General features: G+C 48.7%; 1 protein-coding gene across 1 annotated transcript in view; it reads right to left on the minus strand.

Moving 5' to 3' along the window:
• CCDC40 (coiled-coil domain 40 molecular ruler complex subunit) overlaps positions 1–19,705 on the minus strand; it is a 708,731-nt gene that overhangs the window by 677,528 nt on the left and 11,498 nt on the right. Inside the window, exon 2 of the mRNA XM_085617438.1 lies at positions 17,998–18,064. Coding sequence (XP_085473564.1) covers positions 17,998–18,064 — 67 coding nt within the window. The remainder of the gene's footprint in view (positions 1–17,997; positions 18,065–19,705) is intronic.

The following is a 19,705-nucleotide window of genomic DNA, read 5'->3' on the forward strand; positions in this document are numbered from 1 at the left end:
GTCTGTTAATGATGGAAAGACCAGAACATGTGAATGAAGTCCACCATTTCTACTTGGCTCCGGGGGGCAATTTGTAGATTGTCTTTTTCTCATCTTCCACAATCTGTTGGGTTTATAATGTATGTGGTGGAGAGAGTTAAACTGTCTGAGGAAAAGTCTTGCTGAGATAGCTAATTCTAACTGGGCATTTTAGTCTATCTCCAGTTGTCGTCATCCAGTGGAACCTTAGCATTTTCTCAATGTGTTCTCAATAGTGCAGACTGGTCTGGTGCGTTCACTACAAGACTGCGGTAAGTACAGGAAATCCCTTGTTTCCTTGTAGGTCCTACTACAACCTTTGCTTTCATGGGGCTAAATTGCGGGAGAGCTCACAGCTTTGTATATTATCATTCAAAGATGTGTCATACCTGCAAACACCTAAAAAACTAGGATTTGTGCTGCTGGATCTCACCCGTCGAAGGACAGGTCATTATCACTGCAAACGTCTCCTAATTTCAAAGTACTTACAAATTCCCAGAGTCTGAATCCCAAGGGCTCTGCCACAGAGGTTGTCACTTATGTTGGTTTGCCAACTCAGTTGGTCCACTGCCAGGTAACAGAATTATAGAACGATTCTCATTGCATGAGTTAAGGCCAGTGGTATCCGTAATCATAAAGGTATGCCAGTAAGGCATTATCCCCTAGTATCAGCAGTTCTATTCTGTAGGTTGCATCATCCCCGGGGTCAGAATATCCAGTCATTGAGGACTATATTGCCTGCCCCCAGTCCGCCATACACACCCACTGGGTAAATTTGTCCATTGGCACACTGCGTTGCCCGTCAGCCCAGAAGAAATTTTAATCGAGCCCTCAATGTATCAAAAAAACCCTGAAAGAGTTTATATGGGGAATTCTGAAGTATGTCAAAAAGTTTGGGGAGGGAAATCACCTTGAATAAAGCAATTCTGTCTATGAGAGTTACGGGTAAATTTCTGTAACCACGAACCTCCTTACACATTGTATCTAGAAGTGGGGTTATATCCAGTTCCCACCTGAATTTGATATCCATAGTGATTTGTATTCGCAAATATGTGAACCTACTAGTCTGTGTTTGCATTTGGTTCTGCGTTTAGTTGCTGCCTTTCCCCCACATATTGGGACAATAACTGGTTTATCACAATTAACAAGTCTTGAAGCTTCCCCATATTTGGTAATTATGTCTATCAGTCTATATCCAGTTCATCTCAGGTTCAATAGAAACAAAAGTATTTCACTGGCACATAATGAAACTCTACCTTAACTACTCCCTTCCTATTGAAAGCCCTGAACAAGCCTATCCATCTGTGTCCAAGAAGAAAGCGGCTGCATCACTAATGCAAAAACAAGGGGCATCCACGCTTAGTGCTTCTGTTGATTGGGAATGCTCAAGAGCATACGGTGTTCACCCTCTGCTGGGCCCATGGGTTCTTGCACAAATCACAAATATAAGAAATTAATCTAGGACTTTAAATTATTACAGAATTTAATAGACAAGACAAACTCCCATTTTCACAGAGTCACATGCCTTGTCCAAGTCTGTTAGTATTAAAGGGCAGAGCTCCGTCCACTTATGCGCTAAGGCCAGAGCCATTGGTACCCTTTTTATACAGTGTTGGGTGACAAAACTAGTCATGAAGCCACATTGTTGATGAGGAATCAGAGGAGATTACCCATGCTACTCTAATTTCCAGGACTTTTGCCAAGGTTTTGGTCTTGACATTTATAAGTGAGATGGGTCTTGCCAAGTGAGTGGTAAGTTAAGCGGTAAGACCAAGGCACTGTTAATGCCTCTACCAGCAGTAGGTTTTCCATTCGACCGGTTGTTATTGGCATTCTTGGTCCATTTCATCTTGGCTTCAGGCAACCAGTATATCTTGCATGTGGTGTATCATGCCACTTTGTAAATGAAGTGGAGCCTATGAGGAGCATGACTGTGAAGATAGTAGCTTGCCACTCCTAGGAATCTTTCCAGGAGTTGGATTTTCTAAGACAGTAACTTCCAATCGGGGAACAAACATTAGTTCTTTTGACATGAGACAGAGAGAGGTGAGAGCAAGTTGGTGTGACCTACCAGTTCTCCATGGTATACCCTCACAATTTAATGACTTGGTGTAAATGTTTAATTAGCTACTTAAGAGCAACTCTGCCAGAGAACCTCAGAAGGAAGTGGGATCTTCTCCTGCCACGTCTTTTATTCACCTATAGAGAAATTCCACAGAAGGGAGTTGGGTTCAAACTTCTGTTTAGGCACCCAGTGCATGGCCCACTCACCTAGTCACAGAAGTATGGTAAGGTACTTCAGAGTCAACTCAAAGGGATGTGGTAGACTATGTGATTAGCCTTAGGAAATACACGTGTCAGACAAAGAAAAATTCAGACAAGCAAAGAGCTGATGACGTACTGGAATGAGCAGAAAGCGACACTGACTGGGTACCATGAGGGTCAGGCGGTGTTGGTGCTGAAGCCAATTTATTCAAGAGAAATGGCGGATAAGTAGTGTGGGCCATACAAGGTAGTTCAGAATGTTTCTGAGATAAACTACTTGGTTGACACAGGTGCCACAAAAGAGCCAGAGAGGGTGTTTCACATGAAGCAGCTCAAGCCATACCACCTTAGAAATGTCACAGTTGGCATTATGGCAATGACAGAGGAGGTTGAGGAAGCTAGTGAGCCACTTATGACCCTACTGCACAGTGATGTGAAGGATGGTTTGGTGGAATGGGTACAACTTGCACCTGAATGACCGCTGAGCAGCAAAGAATGTAGAGAGGTACTGGGATGATTTCCCCATCCTATTTCGCTGACTCGAGGGTTGAGACCTGTCTGTGTATGTGACATAGAAACGGGGTGGATTGCCAGTAAAGACTAGGGTTTATGTTTCCATGATGTCTGAACGAGTCCATGAGTGCATCAAGGCAGAGGTGAATGAAGATGATGGTTTTGGGGGTGACTGAGGATTTCCGCAGTCCTTGGGCTTGTCAGGTGGTATCAGTGCCCAAGCAAGGATCCACAGACTTGCAGTTCTGACTGGAATACTGAACAGAAGTTACCATAGCAGATGTACACCCGATTTACAGAGCTGATAAGCTAGAGGACCTGCTGTGTGCTGCTCACTACTTGAGTATTTTCAATCTGAACAGTGGCTTTTGGCAGAACATATTAGCACCCAGTGCCAAGGAGCGGGCAGGATGCTCTATGCCAGAGGGGTTGTACCCATTTAGGGTTATGCCTTTAGTGCTTAAGAATGCTCTTGCCACTTTAGTCTAGGGAAAAATGTTCTTACGGGCTGAAGAGTTCTGCATGGCCTACATGAACAACACAGCCATCTTTAGCAATTTGTCAGAGGACCATCTGAGACACATTAAACAGGTGTTGGTCAGCATTCAGGGGGCAAAACTGACTGTCAGGTGAGTTATGCCTCAGTCGCCGAACTTCGGCATCAGGTGGGCAATGGGAAGATCTGCCTGTTGGATGCCAAGATCCAGCCTGAATCAGAGTGGAAGTTTCCCATGCCCAGGCTCAAGTGGCAGCCTTCTTAGGACTCACTGGAAGTTACAGGAACTTTATTTCCAACTGTGGTGCAATAGTAGCACCCTTGTCAGCCCTGACATCCAAATCCAAAAAGCAGCTGAAGAAAATGTTTTGGACTATTAAGTGTCAAAAGGCTTTTGAGGACCTGAAGACAGCACTATGTAATGCACCTGTGCATGGTCCCAACTATGGTCAGCCCTTCATTGTACAGACTGGCACCTCAGATAAAGGAGCTGTAGTGGTACTGGCAAGGGGAGAGTGTGTCCAGTGGCCTTTATTAACCACAATCTGCATCCCAGGTTCTCAGGTACCATGCTTGTGGTCCAGACAGATCGTATGCAACTCAAGTGGTTGATGGCAATGAAGGGTGGGAATCTCAAGCTGTTGAGATTGCCTATGTCATTACAAGGTCTAGATTTCACAGTGAAGAACACAACCAGAATAAATCATGGGAATGTAAATGGATTTTCCTATTGGTTTTGCCAATCTGACCACCAGACTTCTCCAATGATGGAGTAAGGCTCCAGGTAGAATGATCTGAGGGAGGTATAACTGGGACAGGAATATCTTCTCCATGTGAAACTGGTATGCTAATTATTTTGGCCCTTGTGTCACACTAAACAAACATGTCTGAAGAGTCCTAGGCCTGTCCTTGACAATGTGAGATCCAGGATCAGGACGGCCGCACCATGGGTGCGGCAGTGGACTACAGTCCATGTCATGCGAGTATCACATTAAACGGTGGTGGCAGCAACTATAACATTTTTGCGGTGTGAGTGAAAGCACAGTATAGTGACACCTCTCATGTAAAGTTCCACTGGTGTGTGAAACCCAGAAGCACTGAAATTCTGTGTGTATGTCAAGTGTGTCTGTGAAGTGCCTGTATAGCACATGTATTGAATTATGACTGTTTGTGGGTGAGTAAGAGTACTATCGCCAGTTTGGGTGCCCCTGAATTAGCATAGCACAAGATGGAGGAGGTAGGTGAGCTTCCTCCAAACAGTGGAGGAGTACTGCCTTCATTCTTGTGGCTGGAGGGAGGAGATCAAGACACTGACATGAGGAGGATAGAGACAGGACTACATTTAGAAATTCCACAAGGGCCTTGTTAGCAAAGAACTGCTGATTAGTTCTTAGTTTGCACTTACTTTTGGTAAACGGTAGGGGTCGGGTGGGACTGCAGTTTCTGCTGTTCAAGGTGAGGATGCTAGCTGTCCATGATTATTGCTAGCTGTCCCTGATTATTGCATCTGGAAGGTTGTGGCCACCAGATGAAGAGAACTTATACTTCATTGTGCCTGTGTTTTGGATAGTCCTGCTTACAGCCAGTCCCACTGTCACTTACTATGAAACCTGCAATGAACATTACCACTTTGCACAAAGGCTGTGTCTGCTGACAATGGCATGTGAATCAACTTAAACCCTTTTGACACCTTATGGTTCAGATCTCTTAATCAAGTTTCCAAATATAGTGAAAAGAAGGCCTTGCCAAGAGCGAACATCGCTCAATCTTCTTAGCATAGATATGAATAAACACTACAATTCCCGAACTCCCCCACCCTAACCCCTGGAACCACGGTGCTAAGCGATGTTATATGTAAAAGGGCCTGATGTGTCATGGTGCATCAATCTAACAAATGCTCTTGTGGTGGGGATCAGTATCAATGTCTGTCAAGCAAAGAAGGCGGAGATATTTGGGACAGGTTGGTTTGCGGAATTCTGTGGATAGTAAAGTAATAAAGGGGTGCCACAGTTCAGCGTATGAGGGGCATTGTGCTGAAAGAGTAAGGGTCAGGTCAGCCTCTCCATCTCTAATATATACCAGACGCGGTGAAGCCAGCCTAAGTGTGTAAGAATCTAGGCCATGCCCCAATGTGCTAGAATATTCTGCAGGGCTGCCCCCAGAGCCAGTGCAATCTGCCATCCTCTACATGATTTAAGGGGAAAGGTGAGATCATTGGGCAGTCCCAGAACTATGTAAGCCAGGAATTAGGGTAGCTGGGTGCTAAGGTGGGTGTCTATGTCCTTCAGCAGATGTGTCCAATAGCCAGTGAGCATTGGACATTCCCAGAGAAGGTGGAGCATGGTCCACGGGGATCCGCGTCAGCAATCTGCTTTACGTCTGGGATTGTCCCTATGTAGGCGCACCGGCGTGAGATACCAATATGTTTCTATTTTGGTGGTCACCTCGAAACTCGCTGTGTTGTGGGCGATGTGTCGTGCGTAGTAATATAGTTTGTCTTACTCCTTTTGGGTCAGTGAGCATCCCAACTCCAGTTCCCAGCACCTCTGGCCTCGCAATCTAGTCTGCGGAAGGTGGGGGACGCAAGAGCCCATATAGTTCAGTGATTAGGTGTCTGTCCGACGTCTTGGACACCAGCCATTTTTCAAAAGCCATGAGGGAGTGTTGCACCCCAAAGCGAACCTAAGGCTGCGATAGACAGGGCTGGATTTGGAGGTAGTGTGACCTTTCCGATTCAGGTAGCGCCGAGTCAGTGCAAAGCTGGTCAAAGGACAAGGGGCCTTCATCATCAACTAAGTGGCCATCAGCTAGGTAGTCTTCTCGCTGTCAGTGTTGGAGCTCTAGCTGGTTCAGCCCGGAGGTGAAATCCACATTACCCACGATCAGGGTTAGTGGGGATGGAAACAATGTCAGGCCTCTCTATTCACTCACTCGGTCCCAAACATCTATAGCAGATTCACTAATCAGCGATGAATAGAGTCTTCACGGTCAGGCATACCTTTATAGGAAGGGAATTCTCCACAAGTGTTGTCCCCTGACTGCTCTATCCATAACAATCCAGTGCTTTTCCAAGTCCTTCCTAGACCATTCAAGTAGGATCCAGAGCTGCACCACTTGATAATAGTGCATGAGGTTTGGAACACCCAACACCCCCTGCCCTGGGGTCTATAGCTCTGCTTCTTCTGCATTCAGGAGCAACCATCAGCCCCTACAAAGCGATGCATGTCTTGATGCAGAGCTTGAATAGTCCTGGCGGGTGGTTCAGCCAGCAAGGCCTGAAATAGGAACCAGTTCTTAGGCAAGATTGACATTTTCAGGGCAGCTACACGACCTAGCCAGAGGTGGTATGGCCTACATCCAGACATATTTGCTTTAATCTGTTGGTGTAGGGCCATATAATTGAGTGATGCAGTCGCTTTAGTCATACAGGCAAGTTGAATACCAAAGAAGGGGATGGAGGTGGTCATCCACTGTAAAGGATAGCTGCCAGAAAGAGTTGTCTCAGTGGATTCAGAGAGTGAGAAATTCATGGCCAGTGATTTGTGAACGTTGACCTGGAATCCCACTGTTTGCTCAAAGGCCTCCAGTTCCTCATAAAAAGCCGGGAGAGAGGTATGGGGCCCCTCCAGGGCTACCAGTACATCATCAGAATAGAGACTGATAGTATGCTCTTCCCCTCTGAAGGAGATCCCTTTAATGCTGGAGTTGTCCCGAACTCACTGAGCTAAAGGCTCCATGTAGAGTGCAAAAGGCTGGGGTGAGAGGGGTCACCCCTGACATGTGCCTCTACAGACAGGGAACGATGCTGAGGTCCGCCCATTCCCCCGAAAAGTCATGTGGGATGGCCGTAGTTCCTGAGAATCCATGAACAGACTCTCCCCCAGTGTCCAAAGTGTTGGAGTGGGGCTTTTAGTTAAGGCCAATGAAACCAATCGAGAGCTTTCTCAGCATCCTGAGCCGAATGTTGGGCTTTGACAATTAGATGTAGAACATGTTTCTTATTATCACTGCATTGGCGGTGTAGTATGAAACCCGTTTGGTCCAGGATGATGAGACCTGGTAGGAGGTGGCCTAAGCGTGCCACCAGTATGCCAGTGAAAAGCTTTATATCCACATTGAGGATGGATATTGAGCAGTGAGGGCACATTGACGCTTATCCTTGCTGGATTTTGGGATAACAACAAAGGAGGCCTCTAGCATAGAAGGTGGAATCGAGTCTGGACCTTCAATGGAATTGAACAGTCGGGTAAGGAAAGGAGCAAGAGTTGAGCAGAATGTTTTGTAAAATGACACAGGGAATCCATCTGGACCTGGGGATTTTAAGAGTTTCTGATGGGCAATGACTGACTGGACTGGGATTCATTGTAAGGGGTGTCATCAATGCTAAGTGACTAACACACCTCCTCAAAAGTCAATATCTATTTAGGTGAAAGATGATCCAGAATGGGTGCCCCCATGAGTTAGGTATGTCTTTACTCTGAAGGTGGGCCGTGACCAGTCGAAACTCCCTGCGTTTCTGGAGTGTAGAGTCTGCTAGGTCTTGGTCTAGCATTGGTGTGTGCCCTCTAAAACAGTATTGGGTTCTGGTCTCTGGCTGCGCGGAGGATGCCCTCCTTCAATAGAAAATCATGGACACAAACAAGTATAGCTGCTAGTAGCACCAAGTCAGGTTGTTTGGGGCCTACTCTGTGTGCTCTATTCACCTTGATTTCATGCTCCAGTGATCTGAAGACGTCTGTGATGAACAGAGCAATGTCAGTTCCTTTGGCTCCAGTCGATATGAATTTGATGCATATATTATTGAGTCTGGACATATTTTCGAAGTCCTCAGCATGTGCTTGCAAGTCGAGCTGTTGATCTTTTAGGCTGATAACCTCCTGTTGTAACTGCTCGATTTCTTCATCTCAGCTTACGTCGTGGTGTTCCAAGGAGGAAACTCTGTCTCCCCAGCTCCCCAGGTCTCGGCGGACCACCCTGATATCGCTGGAAATGTCCTTCTTGAGGGTTTGGAGATCCTCCCTGAGGGAAGCAAAAAGGACTTCCAAGGAGGAGCAAGTTACTGGGGCATACACGCCAGCACCGTGTGGCATGGCTTCAGTTTCTAAGGGTGATGGAGGGTCTCTACCCCGTGGCCCAATGGGTTTAGTGAGCATGTCCATTAGCGGGTGATCCTTTTCCCCCTTCCAGTTTTCATTACTCCTGGTGACGGTGAGGAATAGGCCGATGCGAGGTTGGACTAGTTCCCTCGTGTTTCACCAACTCAAGGATTGAAAACTGGCTGAGGCTGGAGGGAAGTAGTGGATTGATTAAGGGCCCAACCTTTATATAGAGCAGTCTCAATATGCTGAAGTTTTTAAGTTCAATAGCCGATGAAGAGTCGCACTATTCCCTTGTGAGAAGGGGCAGGTTGGTGGTGGAAGAGCCCTCTTCCAGGAAGGATCTGTGTCTCGGCAGTAAGGTGTCCTTGTTGTAGCCTGTATCATCCTACAGCAAGATGTGCGGACCGCACAAGGAAATTGGTGCTCCGAACCCTGGAGACTTCTGAGAATGCAGTTGGAAACAGTAGGGTCAGCCCTCAGCAGACGCCCAGGGTGTGGACCTTATGACTCAGAAGATCACCGCAGTTGAGCTTGGAGTCGCAAAGATGAAGGCCACCTCCCCACTGCTACCTAGAAAGCCCCTCAAGCTGCAAAGCTCAGGAAAGTTCAGGTTAGTTGAAGTGTGTCTCCTGTGGCTGTCAGGCAGGTTCTTTCACCAGGCATGGCCCAGGTTGGGCAGGCCTTTCCAATGTCCGGGGCTGGGCAGAGGAAGGCCTGGGCACCAAACTCACTCCTGGCCAGACAATACTAGAAGGGGGCCTCTCAGGAGTGCTCTGTCAAGCGGGGGCCCTCAAGTCGGGTCACTGGGAGTTGCAGAGGAGGGCCACTCCACTGATGGTCTGTGCCTCTCGTCTATTTGAGGCCTCAACTCCTATGTGGCACTGGCATCTCCACCCCAGTAGAAGGCCGCAGCTAGTGAAATGGCATGGGTGCTGGTTCCTGTGAACAGTCTAAGCAGGAGGGGTTGTGGCCAAGCAACATGGCCGACAGGACGTGAGCCTCTTTACCTCTCAGTCTTTCTGCCTGCAAATCCTTGAATCATCCTTGATTCCCCGCAGGAAACCTAGCCTTCATGTTGGGGAAAGCATAGGGAAGCCCCCCCCGAGCCCCGTCAGTCGATCCCAGACGAACTGAGGGCCGGCGTGCGGTTAGAATCCGAACTGCGCAGTGACGCCTGGGCCTACGGGGGGAGGACGTGCGATAATGAGAAGCCTCCCCGGGGTGTTCGGGCCTCTGGGGGTGAGGGCGCAACTGATTGGGACCCCTTCCAGTGCCTCCTGGCCACCCCCACGCGCAGTGTTTCTGTGGACTGTCGTGCCCTGGCACTGGTCCTGCTGATGTACATCACTGCTCTTGTGGTCGGGACGGCCCTGGAACTGGCGTTGGACACTGTGCCGGAGGGGGAGGCCAGTGCATGCTGCCTCCCTGGATTGCTGCAATTGTGCTTTGTTGTGTTTGCTGGCCTGGAGTGACTATTGAACCCCCACTGAGGAGGCTCTATTGTGTATGTGTCGTGCTAGTGGAAGAGTGGGGAATTTGTGCCAGGGGCTGCAATGGGCAAAGATAAGCCTCAGAAGACGACTGGGCCGAACACTATCACGCAGTACATATGCTTAGGCAACCCCCCCCCCCAGCACCTGACCAGACAGACTGGGCGGACGGAACGGGACTCGGAAGGGGAGAGCCCGGAGCCCACCAGGGTGGAACTCATGGCGGCCATACAAGGGTCCAGGAAGGCATTGGAAGATAGGATTGATACTGTCTCTGTGGATGTGAACCTACTGAGTGCGGATCTCCAGAAGGTAGCTGATAAGGTAACGAGCGCTGAAGGGGATATTGCAGAATTAAAAGGAGAGGTGGTTACCCTCAAGCAGCAGGTGGCACAGATGACTGTGGTCACGAAAGCACTGGAAAATCATGCTGAAGAGGCAGAGGGGAGGGCGAGACGCAGCAATATTCGAGTGCTGGGCATTCTGGAACGGGCGGTACTGGGGGCGCCTGAGCAGTTCCTTGTGGGTTGGATTCGTACCCAGCTGTGCCCTGTAACGCCCTGAACGTCTCAGGATCGTTTAACAGACACGATAATGAGAACGCCACCACTTGTGAAGGTTTAGTTATTTTAATGAAGGCAAAAATAATACAAGGAATAAACAAAGGTTATAGTCACTGGAATCCTCCAGGCTAAGTACGTTACCAGCCCACAGCACGGATGGTCCTAACCGTCCTCTGCATATACGCCGATCCCGGCGTATGCCAACAGAGGGCAGAAATGAAATGGCCGACAATGCCAATCGGTAGGCTGTGAGGGGCACGAAGAGTGTTGGGGAGAATCGAGGAGTCAGGGAAACACCCAGCCGGGGTCTCTACCTGAAGGGAGCAGCCGCTCAACCTCTTCCTCAGACTGCACCGGGACGCGGAGTCACCTCCTGGTGATGCGTCACCGATACCCCAATCACAAGCAAAGAAGACTGAACCGAGAGCAGCCGCTCGATCGATCCTGTGGACTTCCGAGTCTGTAACGCGGCAAACACCTCCTGGTGTGCGTTACAGCTGGCAGTCCCTGTATCTCTGGTCGGGCTGGGAGTTACGACTCCAACCAGCAAAAGCGCCACTGCGCTTTGACTCAGCCGAGTCAAAAAGCGAAGCTCAATGGTTATCCGGTAGAGCTTCCGGGTCCTTCACAGGTGACGATGGGGCAAGACACGGCCCAGGGAGTAACGACTCGACCTACCTCCATTCTTGCCTTACTGGAGCACCACTCCGGAACACTGCTCTTCACTAAGCAGGTACGTCGGTGTAAACACAATATCCGACAGCGTTGTACCTCCCGGTTCCTCCCTTTATAGGGCGTGTTTTCCTTGAGTTATGTAACAGCTCTCCTGTTTACATAAGGGCGTGTTTTCCTTGAGTTATGTAACAGCTCTCCTGTTTACATAACCTCTCAACCGCTAAGCATCCTGGGAGATGTAGTCCGTTTTCGCTGGTTACCGTTTTCCTCCCCTCGCATGACAGGAATTCTTGACATGCCCTGAGGGCCTGTCAGATGTGTTTGTGATTGAGAGAGCCCACAGGGCTCTCGTCCCTCCCCCTCCTCCGGGAGCACAAGCTATCATAGCTAAAATCCTCAACTGTCAGGATAGAGACTGTATCCTGAGAGCGGCGAAGGAGTACCAGAATCTTCAGTATGAACATAGTAAAGTGACTATCTACCCGGATTATACTAAGCAGGTACAGGAACTCTGCAAATCCTTCCTGGGCATGAAGCGCAAGCTGCAAGACATGAACATGCAATATATGCTCCTGTATCCAGCCAAGCTGAAGGTGATCTCGGGGGGCAAAGCACAATTCTTTGACTCCCTGGAAGCCGTCTGGGAGTGGTGGAGATCCGTGGTGATGGCCTGCCGGCTGGAGAAGCAAGGGGTCAGAAGCGACGATGAGGGACACGGCCGGAAGGAGGCCGGCGAGGCCAGCAGGATTGAATGGACTCGCAGAACGCACCGGAGATGTCGCAGCGGAGGATAACGGTGGGGGACGACGGAACACTGAAGTCGGGTTCCCTTGTGGAGAGTGCTGCGGAGGTCGAATTGCTGGGAGCTGCTTCCACCAGACAGGATATGCAGGCTCAGATTCTGCCCTCAACGATAGACGTTGTGCCCGAGACTTTGTTGGAGGACCCTCCTGGAGAGGCCAGCGAGAGTGACTAAACATTGACTGCTAGACTAGGACACTACTTGTTGTTACAGGTCTACTACGTAGTAGTTGGCAATGCTGTCTGGTGGTGTTTGCTGCATTGGGATCTTGGGGTGAGGGGAGAGTATAGCACTATCTGCGGGCCCGATGGGGCCTCAGGGAGGGGGGCTTGTCTGGAATAGGCATATATACAGCGGGTGTATCTCAAAATTGTTGCAGGATCATAGATCTGTGTCGGGCAGGCGGGCGGGGGTACGATGTTTTCTTGTTGCCCCTGTTGGGTTTAGTGGGATGCTGTACACATCCTGGTACGAGCGGTGGGTGGGAAAAATTGCCTGTGATGGTAGTCGAGTATTGTACGTGGGTGAGGGGAGGTGGAGTTTTCATTGGTTTAGTTGTTCTTGTGTGAATGGTTGTAGGGTGGCGCCCAAGAGCGAGTCATTGCAGAAGAGATGAGCCCTGGCGCGTCGCCAGACATAATATGTGACTATATGATAATGGCGGACATAGTAAAGTTCATTAGTTGGAATCTTAGGGGTTTAGGTACCTGCACTAAACAGCACAGGGTTCTTTCATTTCTTAAGCGCCATGGCATAAAGATTGCTTGCCTGCAGGAGACACATGTAGATGATGCTGGGGCGGAGCGCATAGCAAAAAAATGGAGGGGGCAGGTGTTTCACTCATCGTATTCTACTTATGCCAGGGGGGTGTTGATTTGGGTGGCACCTGGGGCCCCGTTCACCCTACAATATGCCGAAGCAGGTGTAGAGGGTCGTTACGTGCTATTGTGGGGCAAATTGGATGGTAAAGACATCAGCATATTAAACACCTATGCCCCTAATATTGATGACTCAAATTTCTTTGTGGCCTTACAGGATTTGATTACTGTGGACGTGGATACTCCTCTATTATGGTTCGGTGACTTTAATTGTGTGGTGGATCCGGAATTGGATAGATGCCCCCCTCGAAGGGGTACCAAGCTGCGTATGACTAAGCAGCTGCAAAAACTAATGAGCAACTTAGGCATCTGGGACGTTTGGAGGGAACACTACCTGACCCAGAAAATGTTTACCTGTTTTACACCCACTCACAATACGCACAGTCGCCTAGATAGGGTACTAGCGACAGAACATCCGGCGTTTATGGCGGCGGAGGTTATACACCTTGCGTGTTTTTTGTCTGATCATGCACCGGTGTGTTGCGCGGTGTGGTGGGCGACGGCAGAGCAGGGCCCTCGTATATGGATATGCATGCCCACTCTGGCAACCCAAGCATCTCCAAGTGAGACCTGAGCTCAACATCCTTCCATAAGGATTGCTCCAGGTCGTTACCTAGAAGACAATCTACAGGCATGGAAGGGCTCACAACCACCCTCAAGGGACCTGAGACACCCCCCACTCGAAGGGAACCTGCGCCACCAGACACTGGCGCTCTGAATTGGCCACCGCAATTACTTGGTGGAATGCCCATGGGACTACCTGCTTCTCTGAACAGGTGACACCGGACTGAGGTCACGCTGGCTCCAGTATCTCAGAGAGCCTCTACCCTTTTTCCAGTGATGGTCCCCCAGGTGCTGTATTTCTTTGTGTTAGGGGGCAGCGGGTTTCCTGGGACCATCCCACTGTCCCAGAGTGAAATGAGGGTCATTTCTGCGGGGTCCCCACCGTCCTGTGGGTTCACCCCCTCCCCAAGCGCTACACTAGCCAACACCTTGGACTGCCCACCGGTGGGTGGCTGTGCCCTCTTAGGGCACATGGGGTCCCCCTTCATGTGACCTACCTGGTCCCAAACAAAACACTTGTGGGGGCCGGTCTCAGCAGGCTTTCCTGACGAGACCCCTTGTTTCTTATCTCCTGGGGGATGGGAACCTTTACCCTGGGTGTTAGTTTGGGGCCCTTTAGAGAACTCCTGTGTTTTACCCTTGTCCCCCCCATTTTTCTGCTGGGGAACCTGCCCACCTTTGGCTGAGTTTCCCCCATACGCTTTCCTGTGGAACCTGGTACTCACCCAGCGGTCTGCCTCCATAGCAAGCTTCCTGGGGCCAGTCAGCTTACTGTCAACTAGGTGCTGGCGCAGATCTGCAAAACATAGACTAGACAAGTGCTCCCATGAAACCAATTGTAGAGCCCCTCAAAATCTGTCACATTACTGCCCTTCACCCAGGCATCCAGTGATCTACCATTCCAACCAAGTGTTGACATCGGACTTCTTACTGGACCTGAACTGATCCATTGATCCCTGTACTTTTCAGGAGTGAGACCACACTTAGTGAGAAGGGCGTCCTTCATGTCTGGATAGGTGCGGTGATACCCCTTTCCCAAAGCTATTAAAGTATCCCTTGCTTCTTCTGGAGAGAGAGGCCACAATCCTGCTCCCCAATTCTCCTCAAGGACCCCATTCATGTGTATCACTGCCTCGTAACCCTGAAACCACCTTTGTATGTCATCCCCCTTCTTGAATTCTTTGCCTACAATCCTAGGGATGTGCAAAATCCTGTCTGCCTGTCTTGACGGGTGCTGCCACCATCTGAGCTGGCTCTACTCCTCTGATCCAGCTCCTTTATCCTGAACTCATGCTCTAACGTCATCCTTTTCTCCTCCATGGCTAACTTAAGCTTCTCCAGTTCTACAGCAACTCTCCTTGCTTCCCACCTGTCCTCCAGCTCTCCTGGGGACAGGCACTGTTGCCTGGCCTGGAGGGTTCCCCCCTCCCAAAAGCACATCCACTCTAGGAATAGGCTCCTCCGCCTCTCCACTGAGATCACCAGACTGCTCTCTGGCATGTCTGGCTGCTACCCAGGCCCTCAGCGCCTTTTGTAGCTCCTCCTTCCTCGTGAGGCATCTGACATGGACTTTTAGATTTTTGCAAATTGATTTCAATTCCCTAACATTGTAGGATTCCAACCTATCCTCCTCAAAGGCAATTTCCAGGGATGCAACAGATGATGCTCTTGATTCAGGCATGATGAAGTAGCAAGTTCAAACTGTCAAGATCAAAAATAGGCCAAAAAGAAAGAGAACTAGTATGTGGCACATAATGGCCTGCGATATGGTAATAGTGCACACCAATCACTGTAAGTCAATTGCAAACGCAAGTCCTATCCTCACCACTGACAACCAATGTTAGAAATTGGATTTTTCGTAGGCTAGGGCATTTGCCAAAGCCAGGCAGAAACCACCACTCTAGTCAGGATAAGGGAGTTACACTCCTAAAATAACCCCTGCTCACCCCCTTGGTAGCTTGGCACGAGCAGTCAGTCTTATCTTAGAGGCAGTGTGTAAAGCATTTGCACATAACCAACAGTAATACCGTGTAAGCACTACAAAAGGACACCACACCAGTTTAGAAAAATATCCGATATTTTTATATACTTAAGACAAGACCAAAAATGATAAAAATCCACAATACTGTACTTAAAAATCTTCGGTTATCAAAAAATGCTTGAAAAACAGTTCCTTGATGTCGATAGCTCCGTCCGGGGCTATCACGGCTTCTTGAGCAAACAAATCCAAACAGTTCTGGCTGACCGCGGTGTCGAGGGCCAGCCACGGTGTCGGAAAGACCCGCAAACAGTAGCTTTTAGAAATGCAGGGCGTCGGCGACCTCTCGTTGAGCTTCCGAAAGCACGGAGTCCGCAGGCGTCGGTTTCGGAAGTCGGTGCAGGGGTCGTCGGGGCACTCGAAGTCAAACGCGTTGCAGATCGATCTCCTCTCTGTTGGAGTCAGGAGCGCTGGCGTCAGCAGGCGTCGGGTACTGCGGTGCAAAGTGCCACGGTGCGACGTGCGGTGCCCTCAGGTCATGTGAGAGCAGCGGCTTGGAGGCGGTATCTAATGGCATAGTCAGTGAGACAGGGGTCGCTGTGCAAGGTGAAGGAGGTGCTCGTCACAGTGCTGACAGGTCGCGGTGCAAGCAGCGGCGGCATCATGGCTAAAGCACTGTCGGCCGGCGTCTGTAGGCCAAGGCTGCGGTGCGTCGTGTAACTTTACTAGCGGTGCCCTCGAACCACGGTGCAAGCAGCAGCGTAGATTTTGGTGTGGAGCGGCGTTGTCGGGGATACCAAGGCGTCGTCGTGAAGCTAGGCGGTGCGGAGTGCAGTGCCCACAGGTCGCGGTGCCAGCAGCGGCTCTGTGGCGGCATCTGCAGGCATCGTCGGTGAGACCAGGGTCGTGGTGCGGTTTTGCGGCGGTGCCCTCTGTGGTGCCTTTAGGACACGGAGTCAGCAGCGGCGTCGCCGACATCGTCGGGTGGCTTCTTCTTCTGTTCAGCACAAAACACACAGTCCCCAGTGCTGAGGGCAGAAGACCTTGAAGTCTTTGCTGTTCCTGAAACATCTTTAACAGGGGGCAAGCTCTACCTCAACCCCTTGGAGAAAATCACAAAAGTAGATTGCAGAAAGTTCAGTCCAGTCCTTTCACTGCCCAAGACAGAAGCAGCCACTGCAGGCCAACACAGCAAAGCACACAGCAATGTGGTAGTTCCCCCTCACAGCTTCTCCAGCTCTTCTTCTTGGCAGTCTTCTTGGTCCAAAGTTCTAAAGTTCAGGGGTCTGAGCCCCAATATTTATATACCAAAATCCTTTGATCTCTTAGGCATGTAAGAAAAGGGAAGGTGATGGACTGGCAAGTGTGTGCACTGGCCAAGTCGGCATGGCAGTTACAAACTGCACGCGGACTGTAACTGCTTTACAGGGCTACTCACGTGGGTGGCAAAATCAGTGCTGCAGGCCCACTAGTAGCAATTGATTCACAGGCCCTGACACACTCAGTGCACTTTACTAGGGACTAACAAGTAAATCAAATATCCAATCATGGAAGCACCAATCCATAACACAATTTACCACAGGAGCACTTGCACTTTACCACTGATCAGCAGTGGGAAGAGTGCGCAGAAACACTAGGCCAGTAAAAACAGAGTCAAAACTGGGAGGTCAGAAGGCCAAAACTCAGGGGAAACACGCCAAAAGATGCCAAGTCTAACAGAAAGGTTTGCATTTTTATAGCACTTGCTAACCCTGATGAGGTGTTGAAGCACTTTGATAGTAGCACGCTACTCCGGAACCGAAAAAGGATTAGTGGTGAATAGTCTTGAAAAATATGAAATTAATTTGAGCAGAGGACGTTAGTCTGTTATTTGGACTGTAAAAAACTAGTGTAAGGATAGAAGAGGGAGGGGTTTGCATTTAAATAGCACCCCTGATGAGGTGTTGCAGTGCTTGACGGGTAGCACGCTACTCCGGAACCCACACAGGATTAGTGGTGAATCAGTATAGAGAAACATGAAATTAATTTAAGCGGTGGACATGTTAATCTGTTATTTGGATTGAAGAGGTGAAAAAAAGGCTCAGAACCGTGACATAGGTACATAGTACAGGAGCGCACACTCCACTGAACCAGGCAGGGGACATTCCCCTCCCAACAATAATTAAAACCAATGCTCCTTAGAGCTAGGGTACATGCTACCAAAGAAGACTTTATATGTATTTATTTAGGTCAGATAAGCAGTATCTACGGTAACATGATTATGTGTTTTGAAATATTTAAAGAACTTGCTAACAACATTGAGCAATATTTGGGTACACTTTAAATATGAAGGCTGGAAAATTATACATTGCACACTTGCTTTAATTGAAATCATTTTCCCAAATACAGTATTTTGAATGGAAATAAAAAAACGGTTATAAAACAGAACCTAAACGCAAAAACTTGTTTGACACAACTTCCAGAGCGCATTAGGACTACCTCAACTGTCAGGACTGGGACACTGTAAACAAGACTTGCATTCTTCTTGAACATCTGTGTAGACACATGCAAGGGTTGAAAAGCAGAAGACCAAGGGGAACGTAAAGTTTCCAGTGCAATTTCAATGCTGTATCAATGATATTTGATAAGTGATCTTCCACAGAGATCTCTACATTACCTCATTATCTGTCACCAGTAGCTCTGCCTCTTCTTCATCAGTGACATGGCTCCCTGCAGACTTGGGACTTTGAAAGAAAACAGACAAAGGATTAATGAAATGCAGGTACAACCTTTGATGTCTGACTTCCTATTTGAAATCAAGACTACCCAATAATGATATCTGCTGTAGACAAGAAGCAGCCCAGGCAAACATCTGCCATGGTCCTGACTACCTGTAGTCTATGGTAGGGCTGCCATGTTGTCCTTTCAACAGTAATCCCACTCTTCGGACTATCTCAACTGTACAGAAATACTGCCACTGACAGCAAATGCCCCTCAAAGTCTATAGTCCATCAATGTCACTTGTTGCCTAGCCCTGTGCTAAATGCACACCAAAGGCACAAGCAAACAACCCATGTAGATTACCTAAGCAGTATAATTACTCTCTAGAATACATCAGCATTATTGGCCCAACTGTTCCTGAATACCCCCATCGGCTAGCTGTGTTACAAGACATCTAGCAAATCATGAATAGCCCCACAGACCATGAATGCCCACTGGCTGTAAACTATCACAGTCACCCAGCATCCTATGAACAGACTCTGTAGATTATCTCAGATGTAGATTAATAACCCAGATATTCATAAACCCATGCTTCATACCATCAGTCACAACAATACCACCATCAGCCTAAATACCACGGTATGGTATGCAGGCCCCTGTGAGGAGATCCTGAAGGACCACGCCTGCAGTGTGCTGTGCCCTGGGACCGTTAGCCGTACCTTGAAGGTGCAGTTCCAGGTATCTTCAAACCCTCGGGCATGCTGCCAGCGACATTCAAAATCAGATTGGAGGAGGACATGTGTCCTTTGAATGCACCCAGCAACTCACAAATGCATTGCTACGAATTCTGAAGGATAAGCAATTTCAGCAATGTACGATCACGCAGTCACCTGTCAATTCTCATTGCAGACCATGTTGACCATCTCAGTGCTACATTAATAACCAAACTAATCATGAACACCCCCTGTTTACTATATGTGTCACAACAAGAGAACCACCAGCCCACATATGCTCCCAGCAACACATAAAGGTCCTCTGCAGACTATCACAGAACTGCACAATTAATGCACCTTGTGATCTTTCACTGTAGAGTATCTGAATTTTACTATAATGCCCTAGCGCCCTTTAGCATCCCTTGTACACTATCCTAGCATCTGCCAGGATCAAGGTACTGCTCCTCAGCAAGGTCCACCCACTTCTGATAAAGCCTTCTGTTCAAGCAAGCCAACCTGCCTACAGAACGTGAGCAGTCATTACATTTGGAGCTGGGGGAAGAATCGGCTTTGTTCCAGATAATTGGAGGGAACCTGTCCATAGATCCACTTTCTGGACTACACACTGAAATATGATGTGCACGGCGTGCGTGATGTTTCAAATTCTGCTTTCATTTAGCGTTACATGCTCACAGTTTCTCTTTGCATTCTGAGGTGGCCATAAAACTGCATGTTAGCACAATATAAATCTAAATGAATTAACATTTCAAAGTGACGGAAGTATTGAAAAGAGACAGCATATTTATGAAGGGAGGACAGGAGGTTCACCTGCGAGTGCATATTAGTCTCCTCCCAAACAAGTTCCGTACTACAAGGTCACCACATTAAATGAATGAGGTTACATAAATGCTCTTATGTGGTGGCCATGTACTGTTTTCCCACCAAAGTTCC

Source organism: Triturus cristatus, chromosome 7, assembly GCF_964204655.1.
Source record: "Triturus cristatus chromosome 7, aTriCri1.1, whole genome shotgun sequence".
Lineage (NCBI taxonomy): Eukaryota > Metazoa > Chordata > Amphibia > Caudata > Salamandridae > Triturus > Triturus cristatus.